The sequence below is a fragment of the Cervus elaphus genome, chromosome 19 (genome assembly GCF_910594005.1).
Source record: "Cervus elaphus chromosome 19, mCerEla1.1, whole genome shotgun sequence".
NCBI lineage: Eukaryota > Metazoa > Chordata > Mammalia > Artiodactyla > Cervidae > Cervus > Cervus elaphus.
This window is the reverse complement of record NC_057833.1, coordinates 76165357-76185322: the sequence shown is the minus strand read 5'-3', so window position 1 is coordinate 76185322 and position 19966 is coordinate 76165357. Positions and strand designations below refer to the sequence as shown.

General features: G+C 47.8%; 1 protein-coding gene across 1 annotated transcript in view; it reads left to right on the top strand.

Annotated features, from left to right (window-relative positions):
• The first annotated feature begins 2181 nt into the window (after positions 1-2181).
• FAM3B (FAM3 metabolism regulating signaling molecule B) overlaps positions 2182-19966 on the top strand; it is a 57873-nt gene continuing 40088 nt past the window's right edge. The window contains exons 1-2 of the mRNA XM_043873609.1: positions 2182-2323; positions 11653-11796. Coding sequence (XP_043729544.1) covers positions 2305-2323; positions 11653-11796 — 163 coding nt within the window. The 5' untranslated portion in view covers positions 2182-2304. The remainder of the gene's footprint in view (positions 2324-11652; positions 11797-19966) is intronic.

Genomic DNA, 19966 nt, shown 5'->3' with positions numbered 1-19966 from the left:
CATGCAGAGAAATCGGAACACTTGTAAAATGGAGTTATTAGGCATGTAAAATGGTGCAGCCACTGTGGAAAACAGTATAGTAGTTCCTCAAAAGAATTAAAATAGAATTACCATATGATCCAGCAATCCCACTTCTGGTATATACCCAAGAGAATTGAAAAGATATTTGCACACCTATGTTCATAGCAGCATTATTCACACTAGCCTGGAGGTGGAAACAACATCTAGTGATCATCAAGGGACAAATAGATAAAGACAATGTGGCCTATACATATAAAGGAATAGTATTTGGTCTTTTTATTTATTTATTTTAATTGGAGGCTAATTACTTTATAATATTGTAGTGGTTTTTGCCATACATTGACATGAATCAGCCATGGGTGTACATGTGTTCCCCATCCTGAACCCCCCTCCCACTTCCCTCCCCATCCCATCCCTCTGGGTCATCCCAGTGCACCAGCCCTGAGCACCCTGTCTCATGCATCCAACCTGGGCTGGCGATCTGTTTCACATATAATAGTATTTGGTCTTAAAAAGGACTGAAATCCTGTCTCATACTACAACACAGATAAATCTCAGGTTCATTATACTAAGGGAAATAAGCTGGTCATAATAAGATAAACACTGTATGATTCCAATTACCTGAGATATCCGAAGTACTCAAAGTCTTAAAACAGAAAATAGAATGGTGGGTACCAGGTGCTAGTGGGGAATATTTGACTAATAGGAACAAAGTTGTAGTTTTGCAAGATAAAAATGTTCTGGAGTTCCGTTGTGCAAAAACGTGAGTAGTCTTAAGGTCACTGAACTGTACACTTAAAAGTGTATATTTTTTTAAATTTGGTAAAAAGTGATAAATTTTATGTTAAGAGCACTTTTGACCACATTTTTTTTTTAAATGAAAGCTAACTCAGAGATAAAAGCTCCATCTCTAAAATGAGGTGAGCTCAAGACAAAGGTGAGATGAAACCCACACTCCCTTTACTGAGCTGATTCACAGCGTTTAGTGTAACTGTTAGGAATAGTTGGGGAATGACTTCTGAGCAGCACTATAGGGTAGCTCAGAGAAGCATCCAGACGGAAATGTGCCATGCTCAAGCCGGTTCCCCTTCTGGAGTCCTGGAGTGAAGTGAGTGAAAGTCGCTCAGTTGTGTCAGACTATTTGCCTCTGCAGCCCACCAGGCTCCTCTGTCCATGGCATTCTCCAGGCCAGAATACTGGGGTGGGCAGCCTATTCCTTCTCCAGTGGATCTTCCAGACCCAGGAATTGATCTGGGGTCTTCAGCACTGCAGGTGGATTCTTTTCCAACTGAACTACCAGGGAAGCTGGTCCCGGAAAAGGAGTTGTAATAGAGACCCCTGTCTTCTGGGCAGGTCACAGCCAAGCTTCCTTGGCCCCCCACCACCACCCAGGGTACTTTGGAGTCTTCTGGGCTTTCTTAGGGGAGCAGAACTGCAGGAACCAACAGATCCAGAGGGTGGCGCTTCCTGCCTCTCGGGAGCTCTTTTTTCCACAAAAGTGACCAACTGCCCTTGGAGCTTTAACTTGCCCTTGGGAGTCTGAGTCCACTGTGACTTTCAAAAGCCCCTACAACCTGATGGATGTCTGGAGTGCAAGCCATCTGTGGGGGAGACACAGCCCTTTCTCTTTGGAGGTGGCGCGTCTTCTGGGAAGCTCACTTCCAACATCTGTTGGCCTCCCACTCGAGCATGCCTGGCCTCCTGGAAACTCAAGGACCTGCAGCCCTGCCACTCTGACCATGGGGCCTAGGACATTGTTCTGTTTTCCACGATCAACTCCCAGAGTCAAGGAGGAAGCAAGAGGCAGGAGGCTGGATTGTGCAAACAGCAGTGGGCAGAAACTTCTGGAGGAAGCGAAGAGCCTTAGAACAGTGGCCCCCGTGACCTGGACTTGGAACCTGGATTCTGGTGGAACGTCTTAAAGACTCAGAATATGGCAATCTTGGCAGTCTCTTGACCTTGAGAGACAATTGGGATCTGGAGCCGCCAACCATAAAGGGAGGGCGTCCTTCCTTCAGAGCAAAACCCTCTGGTTCTCTCTGATCCCCTAGTCAGCCTGGGCTGCTGACCCAGAGCTCCGGGGCGCAGCCAGCGCACCTGCCGCGCTCACCTGCCCCGCCCGCACCCGCCTGGCACACCAGCACACGCGTCTGCCCGCCCTCCTCGCCGCCGGCCTGCCCCCCAGGGCGTGTCGCCCAGTGGTCAGTCCAGCCCTCGCGAGGCTCCCTCTGTCGCCCGGAGCTGCGGCCAAGGGTCAGGAGGGCCCGGAGCCGCACCTGGAAGATGCGCCCCGTGGCTGCTGGTGAGTGCAATCCCCCACCGGAGGGAGACGGGAAGGGGGGCCCGGCACGGGAGAGTCGCCCCCTCGCCCTTCCTGGGACCCGCCGCGCGGAGCCAGAGGTGGGGGCGGCACGGGGAGGGTCTTCTCTTCGGGGATCAGGAATGCGTGAAGCGAATCCAGCCGCGGCGCGAGTGGGCTGGGGTTTCGTCCGCCCTCCCGCCTGTCCCCACCGCCCTAGTGGCGTGCAGGGCGGAGAAAAGGGGGGAACCAGTGACTGTGACGCTTTGCCTGGAGAGCAGCGGGTGGCTGATCGCAGCTAGAGCGGAACCCAGCGAGCCCTTAGGCGGGAGGTGCTCAAGGCCCCCGCGCTCCTGGGCCGGGAGGGGGCTGCCCGAGCCGGTCAGAGCCGGTCAGAGGTCCTTGTGAACTGCACTTGGGGTCCCTCGGGCCGAAGCCAGGGATCCTAGCCACAGGTCCACCCGACGAGCCCAGGGAATTATGAAGAGTGAAGAAACTGAGTGTTTTAAGTCACCGGTCTGCGGGTGGCTGGGAAGTGGGGTCTCATTAACTAGGAATGCCCCATTGTCCCTTTTATGACAGTTCCAGTAGCTTTTTATAAGACGCCCTACTCCCCACTCCTCTCCTCCAAACTACTTGAGCCTGCAGAATGTTTGGGGGAAAAAAAGTAAGAAAGACACTATTTCATCTCCCAGCACTCGTTTTCCCAACAGTGGCCTCTGTGTGCCTCGCCCTCCCGCCTGCCTGTGAATTCAGGCACCCTGGGGTCCATGTGAACCTCTGGCCCCTGCCACACATTCCCTTTCTAGTCAATTTTGCTGTTTCTTCCGTAATTGGAGGAAATATGGATTCCTCCCAGAGTGTGGCAGCATAGTGGGAAGAAATGAAAAGATCAAAAATGGAGCGTTCTCCTGGCCTCTCTAGAGGTCAGCCCTCCATCCCTGCCTGGGTGGCAGGCGACCTCCTTCCTCCCTGAGAGGCGTTCAGGTTGTGTGACCACACAGCAGAAAGTCCTGCTCATTGCTTTTCTGCTCCATGCCCAACATGTAGGAAAGCCCAGTTTTAAGACTTTTGTTGTATTTGTGTAAAATATCCATGCTTTCTACAAAACCATTTTTCTATGAACAGTACTGCTTTGGGTAACTCGCATGGCTTGTAGGATAAATGTGAGGAGATGCACCTCTTTGCTTGGGGGAAAAAAATATATCTCTTGGGGCACTGACTTTTATTACAGCCATTTTGGAAGAATTTTTTTTTCATTATTTCTACATTGTACACTTGGGCTTTCCAGGTGGCGATAGTGGTAAAGAATCTGCCTGTCAATGCTAGAGACAAAAGAGGTTCAGGTTCAATCCCTAGGTCGGGAAGATCCCTGGGAAGAGGAAATGGAACCCCACTCTAGCATTCTTGCCAGAAGAATCCCGTGGACAGAGTAGCCTAGTGGGCTACAGTCCATGGGGTCACAAAAAGTGAGACACGACTGAGCATCTGAGCACAACATGTTATTTAGTATATACTTATATGATTTTGCTGCTGACTTGGTGGAAAATAATTGAATATTATTAGATTGCTTTTCCCCCCACCTACTACTTTTTCACACACAGTCCTTGTGATTCATTTGTGAGCTATGTGGTCCTTTCACATCAAGCTTTGAAGTCACACTGAGTTGTCATTTATCTGGGTGTGGCTGCCAGAGAGAATACTCGCAAAAGGTCAGGGCTATGCCACTTTTGATTTTGTGAGCTAAGGATCTGACAATGCGTGGAAGTAGCATTTCCCTAGACACTTCAGTCAAGCCCCAGGTCTGCCCCGAGTAGGCCTCTAGGAAGGACACTCAGACCGAAGGAGAAGGGCAGCTACCTGGAACAGTCATCCTAATTCCTTAAAAGTACGGGTGCTGACATGTGAACTTTGAAAGGTGGGTTACCTTGCAAACCTGCTGAGATGCTCAGGTGTGACACTTCCCAGCCCTACTGCCAAAAAGCCTCATCAACAGGACTGTGACAGTTGTGGCCACTGAGACCAGCAGGGCCTGGAGCCACAAAGCCGCTGAAACCCAAGTCTGGTTCACCCACCCCTCAGCGCCCCCAGCTTCTCAAGGACAAGAAGTGCAGGTGTGGCTGCTCCGGGGGTCCAGGGGATGTGAGTCCCTGTGGGGAGGCTGCCAGTAACAAGCAGCATCCTCGTCCACTTGATGTGGAAGGAATCCCTCTTGAGTGTGCTCTTGTGGGTTCAGGATTGGATGGGCGGGGGGATCCTGAGACCCTCCTCACCAGTATCCTGCCTTAGTGGGCACTGGCTTTGTCCTCCAGCCTAAGTGGTCAGCGCCAGCCTGAAACACCCGAGCATCTGAGGCGAGGGGCGAGGGGAGGGCATACACACATTCGCTCTAACAGAGGGTCTCTGAGGAGGAAGCTCCAGCTTCCTACCTGTGCCCAGAATGGCCTTTGCTCTAATGCTCATGGGTGACAACTGGTAGAAGCACTCAGGACACGTCTGTGGGCTGATGACAACTTTATTGCCTTATGAGGAAAGGCCAGATCCTGGTCACAGAATCACAGAACTTCCTGGACTCTGTGTACTTCCTGTCTCCTCCTCCACATCGGAAGGTGCTGGACCTCGCCTGCTGGGGTAGACCTCCCCGCCCTGCCCCCTGCACCGGGGCTGATCTTAGCCAAGTCCTTGAGCCTCCACCTTTCCCAAGATGAATCCTCAGCCATGCCCCCCACCGCGGCCCAGGTGCTGGCTCCACCACCCACCCATGCCTCATCTTCTTACCGTAAACTGGTCCCAGTGCGTGCTGCTGGATCTGCCCGCCCTCCCCAGGAGGGTTCTGGCTGCAGATCATGGCTCCTCCCAGTCACTGTGGGAAACCTGGCCTGGGGGTCAGCAGCTGCACCCTCCCCCGGAGCACAGACTCTTTATAGCCTTCCTAGGAGCCCCTGGAAAATGTTTAAGTTCCAAGTTCATGATTCCTTGTGTGAGGATGTCTGGGCTTTTATTCTCTCTTCATTATCTTCCTCGTCACTGCCACCGGTTTGTCCTGCTTCACGTGGGGACAAAACCATGCCTCCCTTCCAAGCAAAAGGGCATCAGAGAGGTGGCACCCCGCTCCCTTTCAGTCTCCTCCAAACCAAACAGCAACTCTTTGCTCAAAGATCTCACGTGTGACATTGAGAAGATCTGAATAACCTCCACTTTGCCAGTTTTCTTCAAATACAACACTTGTCTGTGAATTGACACGTGGGACACAGTGAACTATTGTTTTCGAACCTGAGACTCTGTTGATGCCAAATCCATGTTTCCAGCAGTCGCATCCCACAGTTCACTCAGGGCGCATGCAGCAGCCTGTCCCCTGTGACCCTCACCCCATCCCTGGTGTGCGGCGCAGACCTGGAGGGGAGACGTGGTGGGCAGCGCCTATGGGCTGACCTGAGGGTGCCCGCGCAGGCCACACCCAGGAGGCCACAGATCTGCGCTGGGGCCTTTGAAGGAACAGATGGCCAGGGTCTGGAGGTGGGCGCCCTGGAGGCAGAGGGACAAACTCATCCCCAGGGTGCAGATGTAACGGGCAGCTCAGCAGCGGGTCGGCGAGGCTGGAGCTCAGAACAGACAAAGGGGTTTCCGGGACAGCATGCCAGCTCCCCCTGGGCTCTCGCTGTGTTTTCTATGGCTGGTTTCTCCAGCTTGGAGAGGTCCCTGTGGTAGGGGCTGCAATAACCACTCTGTCTCAGTCATTTCCCAGCCTTCTCTGCATTACATTCTAACCTTCTCAGAAACTGCATGGTTGGAAAAAAGAGGGAATTGATATTGAAATATGCACTTGAAAACATGACTAAATGATCCAGGTGAGGCAGAGGGGTCCTGTTTCACCAGGTGACTACCTAAGCTAACCAGACAACCCCCCCCCCCCCCCCCCCAAGCACCTGCAGAACTGACCGGATATAACCCACCCCATGTTAGTCCAGGTCGGTGGGGGAGGGGGATGGGGGGGAGGGAATCTCTAGGTATTAGGAATGAAGAAGGAGCTGAGATCCGGGGCTCGACATGGCCAGACTGACAGAGGTTTGCATTTCATCATGGCCAGAGAAAGAGGATACCCAGGACTGGGCTCTGGAGAGTGGGAAAGGGGCCTGGGGAATACCCACTGGTCTCTGCTCAGGGCTCTGGGTGGGGAGACACCAGCCCTCTGACACAGACTAAGTGTCCAGCCATTCAGTTCACCTCTGACACCCACCACCCACAGAACGCAGGGGCTAAGGGCTGTGCACCCTGCGAGCTGCCCTGTCTTCAGATGCCAGCCACAGGCTTCAGGAGCCACCCACACTTCTGAGCAGCCGGCTACAAAACAGAGGCTTCCCACAACTCCTAGGGCAGGGGCAGTTCTGGAACGATTCACAGAAACACTGCAAGCACTCCTGTATTTGCGATTGCAGTTTTATCCTTTAGGATACAAATCAGGAGGACCAGCCAAATGCAGGGCTTCCCAGGTAGTGCAGTGGTAAAGAATCTGCCTGTCAATGCAAGAGACACAGGTTTGAGCCCTGGGTTGGGAAGATCCCCTGGAGGAGGAAGTGGCAAGCCACTCGGGTATTCGTGCCTGGAGAATCCCATGGACAGAAGAGCCTGGCAGGTTACAGCCCTTGGGGTCACAAAGAGTGGGACACAACTGAGCAGCAGGCATGGCCATCAGCAAAGACCTGGAGGGCCCAGAGCAAAAGTCCCATACCCACACCCCTGGGAATCGGGATACGTCCCCTCCTGGCACATCTGTGTGTTCTCCGCCAGGAAACCCCCCAAGTTTCTGAGTTCCAAGTTTCACTGGGATCTTATTACATCATTGGTACATGACTGAGCTGGCCTCCTTTCTCTCCCCTCTCCTGGGGTTTGAGAGTGGGTCTGAGGTGTGGGCGGGGTCTTTCTGGTATGGCCAGCCACCCTCCCTGGAAACTATCCCAGGACCCACCTCATTAGCATAAATTCTGGTGTGGATGAAAGGGGCCCCGAATGAACCACAGCAGACACTCCAATCAGGAAGTTATCAGAGTTTGAGGAATTCTGTGCCAGGAACTGGGATAAAGATGAGATGTATCCTTTATTATGTGCATGGGTGCAGGCTAAATCACTTCAGTTGTGTCCAACTCTTGGCGACCCTATGGACTGTATCCCACCAGGCTCCTCTGTCCATGGGATTCTCCAGGCAAGAATACTGGAGTGGCTGCCATTTCCTCCTCCAGGGGATCTTCCCAGCCCAGGGATTGAACCCATGTCTCTTATATCTCCGGCATTAGTAGGTGGATTCTTTACCACTAGCACCACCTGGGAAGCCCATTCTTTATTGCACTCCAGTGATAAGTCAGCACCCACCATGGGGAGCATCTAGGTTCACTACCAGGGAGAAAGAAGAGCCAGGATGGGGGACCTGGGAAGACAGAAGCCATAGAGATGAAGAGAGGTCTGTGGCGGGGCCCCAGCAGCCTGGCCAGTGGATTCCACCAAAGCCTGGCAGGAGACATGTGGAATTGGGAAGAGGCCCAGACGTTGGAGCCTGTCCTGGGCAAGATGTGGGGCAGGAGCAGACTGGGGAGCTGGGGAGGATCAAGGGTTTCGTCTGGGGCCTTCGAGGCCCTGCGAGGCATCCTGGGTGCTGACAGGTCAGCAAGGGGGCAGTGCCGGGGTCCAGCCCCAGCAGGATCCAGGGGAACCTTCAGGATGAACGGCGTCGGTGAGAGAGAGACATGTAGGACCGGCCTTGATAGGGCCAAGTCTGCTAGGGAGAGAGAGAGAGAGAGAAAGAAAGAGACCAGACCAGGAATATGCAGCAGTGTCTGGCAGTTGCTTTATTTTTCACCATAGCCTTTATACCCTAAGTTGGTACATTTCTAAGGGACAGATAAGCACACAGACTTAGTTTAACATTATATCAGCTTGTCCTTCACGAAACCAGGTGTGCTCTGTATACTTTTTGTTTATGAGAGTCTTTTCCCATAGATTTTTTGTACATTATCTTCTGGCCTTGAGGTTAGCAGAAAACAGAAAAGTGGCAGTCTCATGGTACAGCAAGTTGTAACATAATAGAAATACAATCCTGTTAACATAAAGTCAGTCTTTTTTCAGAAATTCTCAGCTAAATTTATCTAAAAAGTTTAACACACAAAGACTCTGTGGCTCTGGAGAGGCAGCCCCTGTTTAGCACTCCTGGTTAAAACTAACAATTATCTTATTATTTTTACACTAGGGCTAAACTCTTATTTTACTATATCTTTAACTATATTAACAATAGTTTCCACTGCACAACCTCAGCACATTAACATCAATCAAACGTTGATCTAATAACAACTTTTAAAACAATATTTTTTGTATTCTCTAATAGGGCTTCCTCACCCCCCAAAGGGCTCTGTGCCTATTAGGGCCTTTTTTATGGTTAATCTCTATGTATAATATCTTTTGGCTTTCAGGCCTGTTGACAATTTATGGCTTGCACCTGGTACAACTTTAAGCAACTTCAGTAGCCGACCCTGTCTTATTTGTGGTTAATCTATTTTCTTTCTATTAGGTGTCATCTCCAAGGGAGCTAGATAGGATTACATTTTTTACAGAACAGAAATGCAAAGGATTTCAAAAACAGCAGATATGGCACAAAACAGGCTCTTAGTGTAAAAGTTAATTACCTGCAAGAAGTTGCCAGCTAATCTCTATCTAAACTATTTTCTATTAGGCACATTTGTGGCTATAATATTTGTGGAGCTTTTCTCACCCCGCGACAGGGCCTATGCTTAATAGTTTCTTTTGTTAGCGTACTATGTTTAGAACAATCATGAGCATTTTGTGCAATGAGAGCACACATTTATCAAACAAGCCAGAATGCCAGCTAAAGGGTTTGAACTGAAGCATTTCCTTCATCCCTGGCCCCTTCATAGGGTACCAGCGTCCAGGAGATTTATTAATTAGGGTTTTAAGTTGGTCTTTATTCAGTGAAAGAGGAGCAGGAGAGCTCTCGGCAGGCAACACAAGAATCCGCAGCAGGGCAAACAAGAACAACAGCAGAAAAAGGGGGGATTATATAGGGTGGGGCAGAGGCCGAAGCCAACCTGGAGGGTCCCTTATCCTAGACGGCCTTGCCTGTCAGGTATTTTCCTTGTGACCTCGTCATGGATGGGGGTCTCGGACGGCCTTGCCTGCCCGGTATGTTCTTAATGACTTCGTCACGGGCGGGACCTCCCATAACGGCTCCCGACAGGGCAGCCTTGTCCAGAGCTCGGAGGACGGTCCGTGTGAGCTCATCTGAGATCCTGCGGAGAGACACAGAAGGGAAAAGCCAGCAGAGGAGGCTAGTCTGCCCAGGACGGGGGAACCTCCCGCCTCCAGGAGGGTGTATGCTGTCCAGGGAGGGTGTGGACGGGGCAGAGCCATCCAAGGGGCCTGGGGCTGGCAGCCTAGAGGCTCTGGAGGCCTCGACCAGCTCAGCTGCCTAGAGCGCAGGGGGATGGTGAGACCTGGAGCCACTCCAGGGTACAGTTATTTCCGGATGCTTTGCCTGAGAGGGAACAGAAAGAAGACAGTGAGGAGGTGTGGGGTCCGGTGGGCAGGCTCTTCCCCTGCCTTCCCCTCCCCGCCTCTTGTTTTACCCTCATCCTCCATTCCTTTCTCCCTCTCTTTCTTCCCTCTCTCCCTTCCTCCATCCTTCCATCCATCCATTCGTCCTCTTGTTATTTCTCAGGACTGGACCTAAACACTGATGGGGGACATCCCTGAGTCCCCTTGTGCAGGGTCTTGGGCCATCCCTGGATCTTGGCAGTTTGGGGAATGCTGCACAGTCCTGATCTGTGGACTCTTTATGGAGTAAAATCTAAAAAACTTGTCTGTGGAGGGACAGAGCTATCCCCCAGGCCTCTAGGAACCTAAGAGTGGGTCACTGCCTTGTCCCCAGGAGTTCAGAGGAGGATCCTGGAGTCTGTCAAACAGACAGAGTCTCTCCAGAGATGTCTGTGGAGGCAATCTGAGCGCGGTTTGGAAAAGAATTTCCAGACACAGAGCATTTCAGAAGGGAGTGAGTTTATTACTAAAAGCAAAGAGCAGAGATAATGTGGGCATTAGGAGCTGCTCAGTGGGCCAACAACTCCTGAAAGACCAGGGAGAGTCAACAGTTTTCATGGGTCAATAGCCAATTATTGTAGCCTCAAGACAAAATTACTGCTGGAAGGTTAGCATTAGGTGATTGGTTGGGGTGCTGTAGGGTATTTGGGCTTCTCTGGTAGTTCAGCTGGTAAAGAATCCACCTGTAGCACAGGAGACCCCAGTTCGATTCCTGGATTGGGAAGATCCTCTTGCAGAAGGGATAGGCTACCCACTCCAGTACTCTTGGGCTTTCCTGGTGTCTCAGATGGTAAAGAATCTGCCTGCAGTGCAGGAGATCTGAGTTCCCTCCCTGGGTTGGGAAGATCCCCTGGAGGAGGGCATGGCAACCCACTCCAGTATTCTTGCCTGGAGAATCCCATGGACGGAGGAGCCTGGCAGGATACAGTCAGTGGGGTCGAAAAGAGTCAGACACGACTGAGCGACTGAGCAAAGCACAGTGTGTTTACTGGAGTGGGCATTTTGTCTAACTGGGAGGCAGGAAGCTGGTTAGTAATGATCGGGGGCTTAGGCAATGGTTTAAATGGGGCTCAGTCAGCTTCAGAGTTGACCTTGATTCTGAATTCTGCTTCCACTTCCGTGTGATCGGTGCAAAGCCTCGCACCTGTGGCCTGCAGCAGGACTCAACAACATCCTTCACCAGGAACCGTGGGTGTCCCTCCAGCCTTGTCTGAGGATAATGACAGTCTGGGGACCATTTCCAGTGTCACAAGGGTGACTGCGTGCTCACGGGTGCCAGGTCCCACCCTCAGCACTGGTGACACAGTAAACAAACCAGGGCGCCTCCGCCACCCTCCGGGTTTCTGTCTGCTACCAGGAGCTTCCTAAGTCCCATGGGCTCTGGAGGGAAGGGCCTCTTCTGTCCCAAGGCCAGGTGTCAGGGCCACCTGACGAGTCCTTGATGTGAGCCCGTGAGGAAGCTCACCAGCACAGCAGCAGATGGGAACCTCAGCCCGACCTCCTTCACATCCCACTCCTGTTACCTGCTCACGTCACCCGATCCTGTTCCCCTCTGGCTGTGCTTGGAAGCCGATGGGCTCCACTGAGTGCCCCCAGGCCCTTGCCAGCCCACCGTCCTGAGGAATTCCCCACGGGGCATTCTGCCAAGACTCAGGGGTGCTATCAGGAAGGCCTGGATGGGGTCAGGAGAGCAGGTGGGGGCACCCACATGCGTCTTGTTGTCTGTCTGTCCACAGGCACCCTGAAGGCAGTGTTCTTCATCTTCGTCTCCCTGTGTGCCTGGTACTCCGGGTACCTGCTGGCAGAGCTCATCCCAGAAGTGCACCTGTCCAGCGCGGTCTACAGCATCCAGAGCATCGGCAAGAAACCCATCCTCAAAGGTGGGTACCACGGTGGGGTCAAGGCAAGGACTTGCAGCCCTGCTGCAGCGGTGAGACTGGGCTGTGGTCTCTACTGCCGTTTATGTTGATGAGAAAGAGGAGGAGGAGGAGGAGGAAGAATCCTCTCCCCTAGTTCCCACTCCATTGCCCTGCTCACACCCCATGAGACCCCAAGCAAGCCATGATGTTAGGAAAGCAAGCTTTGTATGCAGGATGCATTAAAAATTCACACTGGAATAGGGGATGAAGTGAAATTACAAAATATCCACTAAAAATTACATTGGAAAATGTGTGGGACCCTGAAGTCATCACCTGTTCCTTTTCCCACAATCTCGTTGTAGTGATGTGAGCAGTAAATAGTAAATAGTTAGCTGATATACTTTTAACAGAAATAAATGATACAAAATTAATTGTCACAGGTATAAAGAGCCAGGTGATGATTTTAAAATGTTATAAAAACCATTGCTTTTCAAACTTGTTTACCTTTTATGGCCAGAAAAAAAAAAGAACTTCTTAGATATTGACTATGACTGAAGTGTTTTTATTTTAAGTAGGATTTTTCACAGTGAATTTGCTTGTAATCAGATGGATTTTATTGCATGTGGATTATGGATGAGGCCAGTGCCCTGGGGGAGACCGTGTGTGTTAAGGGAATGGATCTGCTCTCAAAGGGCTGACTTTCTCATTTTCTCCAATTTTATACAAAATGGGAGTCTGTTCCGGGTGAGGGCTTGCCTCCAAGAGCTGCCTCTGACCTGATCTTTTTATACGGGCTCATTCATGTGGTTTCTGATTCCCACCAGGGGAGCAGGGAGGCCCTGTCATCCTCCCTTGTGACGAAGCACGTTGAGTTATTGGGAACCAAAGGTGGTGCTGAAAGCCAGAAGCTGTGTCCTGGATCCTACTGGCTTGCAGGCTCAGCTCTGGGGGAACTCTTGACTGCTCAGGAGTCTGGTGGACCCAGAGTGTGGAGGTTGTGTCTTGTGATTTGTAGTTTAACACTCACGTGTGTTGACTTAAAAAATATTCACAACCTAAAAGTTGAGAGTTATGTTTTATTCGGAGGGAAATTTTAGGACTTCAGGTCCGGGAGACAGCATCTCAAGGAGCTCTGAGAGAGAAACTCTGAGGAGGCAAGGGGAGGAGCCAGGTTATGTAGAAGTTTTGCAACAAAAGGCAGGTAGTCTGAACATCAAAAGATGACCATTATTTAAAGAAAACCAGATATCCCAAGTTAAGGAATTTAGCACTTTTCCATGTATGGGAAGATGCAAGAATCTAGGTTCACTGAAATCATTCCTTTTATATGCGCCTCAGCTCTCTGGCCCAGTATCCTGGTTTGTGTCCTGAGTTCCTCAGAGCTCACCGTAGGAAGTGGCTGCAGCCTGATGGCTGCTAGATGGCAGGTGTTCTTTCCTTCTTGAGTTCCCTCAGGGCTCACTGGCTCTCATAGGAGGGCTGCAACTGCTGATGACTGTGACATCCTTGTTTACTGATATGGCAAGAAATATTCGATTTCTTACATGGATAAAACATTAAAAGGGGACGGCATCCTCCATGGGGTCGGGCTGGCTTGGCGGCCACACTTACTCTGTGCTGTTATCCACGGTGTGGCTGGGGGAATGGATGCTCCCGAGGGATAGGTGCGCCCTGTCCAGGTGCCACCTTCAGAGCCCCTCTGTGCCTGGCAGACAGGCGGGTAGAGGATGCTTTCCTGGCCTCAGGACAAGGTTCAAGGATAGAACACAACTCCTGCAGGCCTCGGGGCCCTGGAATCCTCTGTTACTTTGGGCTCCGCACAGAGTTTGACCTACATTCCTCAGTCCCCGAGGCTACGGGCCACCGTGAGTGACACACCCACTCAGAATCAGCAGAGAAGGAAGATCACATTGAGGTGTGAGGTCAATGTCAGGCACTGAGCAAAACGAACATTGGAAACTGGGGCTCTGAGCACTGAACCCCCATGGCCCAGGCCCCGGAGTGAGACCACCTGCATCCACCACCGTGGGCTGCCACTCCTTCATTGTGGCTTGGCTTTGCCCACTTCATTATCTATTCTCTTAAAATGGCCCATTTCTTGACATAGCTGTGGAGGCCCTTGATCATGGCTCTGGAATTCCATGGAGTTGACCCTTCCCTTTGTAAATCCAGTTCTCCCTAGGTTCACACCATCTGTCAGTGGGTTGGGTGTAGCCTCCCCACCATTCCCGTGTGATTTTGCACGCACGGACAAGTCCTGCTGACTCGGCTCATTTTCTAGAGCCAGTCTCCTCCTGCTCAGGAACCTGGTCAGTGGTTGGAATCTGCCTGGACAGCAGGTCTTCGTCCTCTGGCCTCCCTGCCTCCCCCTGCTGCAGCCAAGCACAGCAGGTAGGGATCAAAAGTGGTCAACACACAGTTTGGAAAAAGGAAACTAGAGACAGAACTAAGGTTCTAAAGATGGGACCAGGGGACTCATGACCTCTAGGATCAAGGGCCCTGCTGATCAATTCCACATCACTTATTTTGAGCTCTTAGTATGCAGAAGTATCCAGTTTTTAGATAACTTAAGGTTCCCATGCCCCCAGTCACATCCCAGAGTTAATGCTCTTCTCTGTACTTTTATGTTACCTCCTGGTACCAAAGGCATCACACAGCCAGGGGCAGCAATCTTCACAGGAACATCGGAAGAACCATCAGTGTTTCCACAAGCAGCATTCTGAACTTGTGCTGAGCGGGAGTTCCAAGGTCCACATCATGTTCCTCCTTAGCTCAGCAAGGCATGACGACCCCAACTAATGAGCCGGATGGACTTTTTCTTTAGATTATACTTAGTTGCTATATCTCACTTTTATTCTTTTCCCATGGTGTTCTTCTCATGACTTAGCCAGAGTGACAGGCGGCTGACTATTAACTCCTGCATTTCCCCCTTTTTGTTTTTTTAGCAGAAGATACGCCGGTCTCACGACTTCTTTCTTCATTAGTTCTCAGGGGACTTTTCATGTGCCTCTGAAGACTAAACAGAGGATTATAGTGAAACAACAAAGCATGTGTAGTGTTTTAGTGAGACCACCTCTGATACCTCAGGTCCACTCAAGAGGACTCAATGATTTAGGGCCCTCTGCTATTCCTTGAAGTGTATCTGTTCCTGGTAGTAGTCTAAGAGAAGCATGCTGCATGCCAATGATTTTTGCCTGTTTAACATCTAGAGTAAGGTTGTCAGCCATATAGCCCTGCAAGTGTCGTCTAATATTTTCCCAGGAGTGTTCAGATTGGTTATATTCCTGGGGGGGTCACACAGAAAGTAGTAATATTCTCGTCACACTTTAAATGCATTTGTAATTTAAGATTTTGCACTTCTGCCCCTAACAGTAGCACTGCAATATGTAGGTTCCTTTCTACATCCACCAATCTGTTGTTAATCTCCTCATCTATATGAGTTTGGGCTCCCCAAGCGGAACTGGCATTTTTATGCCACTCCTGCACAAAAGTGGTGGTTTGTACCATCTGATGGAGAGTTACTCCCGCCACTGCCACTGTGGTGGTGATGGCAATAATGCCCGTTACGGTGGCAAGAAGGAGCTCAATGAAATACTTGGATCTTTTCAGAATGGTATTTAGTACTGTGAGCAAAGTATGCATGTCAGGGGAGGGTTCCCAAGGCCTACTTTGAGTTACTGGCAGCCAGACTCCTAAACACCTGTGCAACATCACATAGAAATGGTTAAAGTTGAATCAAACAAGTATATAGTTTGCAATCCTGGCAGGTTAGTTTCCTTTCTGTCTTGTTAATAGTTATAGTGCCAATCATAATCACGTATGGATCTCAAACACAAGTTTGAGTGTAAAACGTCCAGTTTGTTGATGTATTGAATGACAGAGTATAAACTGTGGAATGAGAATAATTTCCATCCCAAATTCGATATTTCTTTAGGTTTTTGGCCAACTTCCATATTTATATTTGAGCCTTACCTGATTCGAGCTGTTGCTATGGTGAAGACATGCCCCTGCCATGCCAGATAATGGGATATTCTTAGTGTGTAGTAGTAGTAGTATGATTGTACTCACATACATGCCAATGCAACTTCTTATAAGGATTGCAGGATGAGTTATGGTGTAAGCAATTAGACAGTGTATACCCCTTAGGGGACCGGTCCCAGACAATTCCATGGAACCATTAAGTAAGATCACCACCTCAGTCCCGCGGCAGTTATCCCAGTGTATTTGATCTTGTCGGTTGGCCCATATGCATCTGTTCTCACACAGGGCTCTATCTGATTTGGTAGATTATTTTGATTAGTTTCTCGATATCCAAAGCGCAATCCAGAAAGTAGATGCAGTTAAGCCTTAGTGTGTTTCTGTCCAAAGAATTTACAGAAAGCCAAGCCTGGATTGATAGATTAAGACAGCGCTGGTAAGCACCCAGGCAAAGAGGACAAGTGTCAAAACCCAAAGTACTGTTGAAGGGGGTCTCCTCTTCCTTTTTATGAAGGGCAAACGCTTGTCTTCTGGACCAGGGGTCCAGGAGGATTCATTAACATAAACAGGAATAGATCCGCCCAATTAACAGGCCTTAGCAGTGGGGGAATTAGGTACATAGACTCAATAGGTATAATTCTTTGCTTCTGCCAAAGCCAGGGGTAATACTCACTGCGATGGTTATCAGGGCAAACATAGCCATGATCAGGTTGCCTGGAGTCACTGGCTGTTTCTGCTCGGTTTTACTCTGTGAGCTGGAATCCACACAGGTTCTAGACCTTCTCCTGGGGAGATACAAGCAAACCATCTTCCCCATGTAATTAACTTCCCTGGTGACCGAGCATTTATTAGTGGGTCTTGCCACCAAATCACAGGCTTAGCTGTATTTGCGGATGTAGCCTGAAAATGTCGCTCAGCTGCAGTTTCCATAGTTTGTGCTGAAATATTAAAAAAAATTGACAGTAAATAAAGCTTTATTCAATATTGTTTATTGTCTTATGGCATCGCCCCCTTTTTTGTTTTTGTATCGTATGTTTCAGTGATTGATTAGCCATCTCCACTATGGCCTGTCCTTGTGCATTATAGGGAATGCTGGTAGAATGTTTTATAGACCAAATTTTAAGAAATTGTTGGAATGCTCTACTGGTATAAACAGGGCTGCTATCAGTTTTTACAGTTTTTGGTAGTTTTATAACAGAAAAACAAGCATATAAATGTCTTTGTACATGTTTTGTAGTTTCACCAGATTGAGTAGTGGTCCATTTAAATTAAGAGAATGTATCAATAGTCACATGTATGTAAGAGAGCTTACCAAAGAGAGATATATGAGTTACATCCATCATAACTATGGGTTTCATATGGAACTATATACTCTCATTATATCAGTGGCTCAGTCACACATTTGATAATGTAAGGGACAACACTCTTTGAAACAGGCAGTATAGAAAACAATATAGTTAGCAGTAATAGTAAAATCATAAGTAAGAACTTTAAGTCAAGAACTTTCATTAGGTATAGCTCAGTAACATCTCCAGGTCATCTGACTTGGTTTGTTAAATGACTGTGGCCTGTTGTTAATTTGCTGGTTGTAGATCCTGGAGCATCTGATCTTCATTCAAAGACTGGTTACTGAGATAATCTTTAGAAACAAACATAGAGTGTCCTTTTGAATAACTTAATTAAACCTCTTAACAGTGTAACATAAGCACAAGGAACTAGGCTACCAGGCTCATCTGTCCATGAATTCTCCAGGCAAGAGTACTAGAGTGGGTAACCATTTCCTTGTCCAGAGGATCTTCCCGACCCAGGGATTGAACCCAGGTCTCCCGCATTGCAGGCAGACCTCTACCATCTGAGCCACCAGGGAAGCCCCCTTAGTAAATACAGATATTAATTAGCAAAACTAGAACTGAAGATTCAGTGAAACGTATTAGATGCCATAGGCCTGACATCCGTCGGGGTGGGGGGGATATTTCTTTTAGAGATCCTCAGTATACTCTGAGATTTTTGTAAATGTCTGGAGATAGTCCTTTTTACCTTGATGAAGCTGTTCACAGCCCAAATACCTCCAATTTCTGGAGGGACGAGGCAAAGAGAAAAGAGAAATGTTTTAATTTTACCCGCAGGTGTAAACCACTAAATTCTTTTAAACCATTAGTGACTTGAGGAGAAGAGCTTTTTTATATCTGAAAACAAAAATTAGAAGCCAGAAATATGTCAGACAAAAAGTCATGAAAATTGTAGTCATATTTAGCAGTCTGTTCAATCTCATGTAACCAATCCCTTTGCTCTGTGGTCCTTGCCTGACGACCAAGGACATCAGTAAAAATGATAGTCTACAAGAAGTTTGTGAAATTTTTTGCCAATGTCTGTATGACCTGTCCAGCAAAGTGGATGTCCCAGTCACTGGAGACTGTAGAAAACACATTTTAACCTTTTTTTTTTTTTTTCCTATTGTGAGATATCAACCCTGAAGCCAGGAAAGGCTTTAGCTTATGAAATAAAAGTGAGGTTTGTCAGGGACCCAGGAAAAGCCAAGTGGCCATCTTGGACTTCCCATAGCCCTGACTGTTTGGTTTAAAACCATTGTTTATCCTTTTTAAATTTCCTGATGAAGGGTTAATTTTGTAGAAGCAGAATGATCTTTGTGCATGTTTGCCATAGTCTCCATAGATCATTGTGAAATAACATTCATTTTATCAAAGTAACAAAAGATTTTATAAGCAAGTATGAATCACTTAAAGACAAAGAAATTTACATAATCTGTTATCAAAAGCCATATTCCAAGAAAACTTTGTTCTTTTAACAGGAAGAGAAAACCAAATTCCAGATTGGTACCAGCTTATATTCACTGTGAAATAATAGTTTTTTACTTAGTCACAGTACCAATAAGACTTCAAAGGCAGTTTATGTCTTAAGAAAATGTACCATGCACAAAACTCTTCTTTCACTTGCCACAAACCTTTTTTACACTTTTTGTATTCATCACTTTATCTATTTAGTGAATAACCACCTGCAAGTTTAGTCTCACTTTTTAGTAGACTGAAATTTTATTTTTCATACCTTTTTTATTAAAAACATAAATCTCATTTTCCTTAAGAAACCATGAACTGTCTTTTCTATTAGCATTTTGTAGATTGGTGAACATAAATACCAGTTTTAATTTTTTTTTAATAGAGAACATCTCAGGATGGCACTAAACATATTTATTAATAATCCACTGTCTCTTTAGTTTCTCTGTTAGTGTTCAGTAATTAATGTTTCAAAAATCTTAATTTATTTGCAATGACCTAGCGATTTAATAAACTTTTATCATTTAGTTTAGCACAGCCCTAGAAATTTAGGTTACCCCAGTCCTCAGAGATTATTTTAGATAGACATTTCTAAAATATAATTGTTTTTAGTAGAGTTTATCTAAAAGTTTTCATCTCATATATATTTGTGTGTGTGTGTATTTTTAAAGTTCCTTCACTCAAGTTACTTTCCTTGTCGACATATTTAATTTATATTAAGCCTAAGCACAATAAAAGTATTACACAATGTTGATGACTCAAGACATAATTAGCCTAACAAACAAAACATTAATGTTACTTAATATTGAATATTTCTCAGTTCATGTGAACCTGAAATTAAATAGAGCTCATTTATAAGTTAACCTCATATTATCCTAAAACAAAGACACACACTGAGATACAGATAAATTTAGACAGACAGACAGACAGAGATCTCACAGTTTTCCTCTTGAAATTTAAAATGTCTCTTTGCCCCTTCATTTTTTTTTCTTGGTTTGAGTTCTACCAATTTGTTCATGGCTGGAGTTCCAGATAGAGTGGGCTGTGTATCCCAAGGACATGATAAGAGTTAACTTCAGGTTTTTTCCCAGGCCCGTTTTTGTTTCTCAGGCAGAATTGGAGCTCCTAAAAAGTATTTTAACAAGCCAACTTTTTCCTAATTGTACATGCAAGAAGAACCGGTTTTGCAATTTCAAAAAAGATTTTATTTTAACCAGTTTTCTCTGGAGTCTAAAGAATATCCTGGCCATTCAGTGTCCAAAATGTCATCTCTCTTTTTTGTAGTCATAGTTTCATAGCTAAAAAATAAACCAAAGAGTGTTCAAATGGGCTCTGATGACAGGGGTGGCCTGACTGATAAGATGTTGTCCCAGCAGGAATTGTCTCTCTGGGGTGGTGAAGCCTTCTCTTAAAGTAAAGAA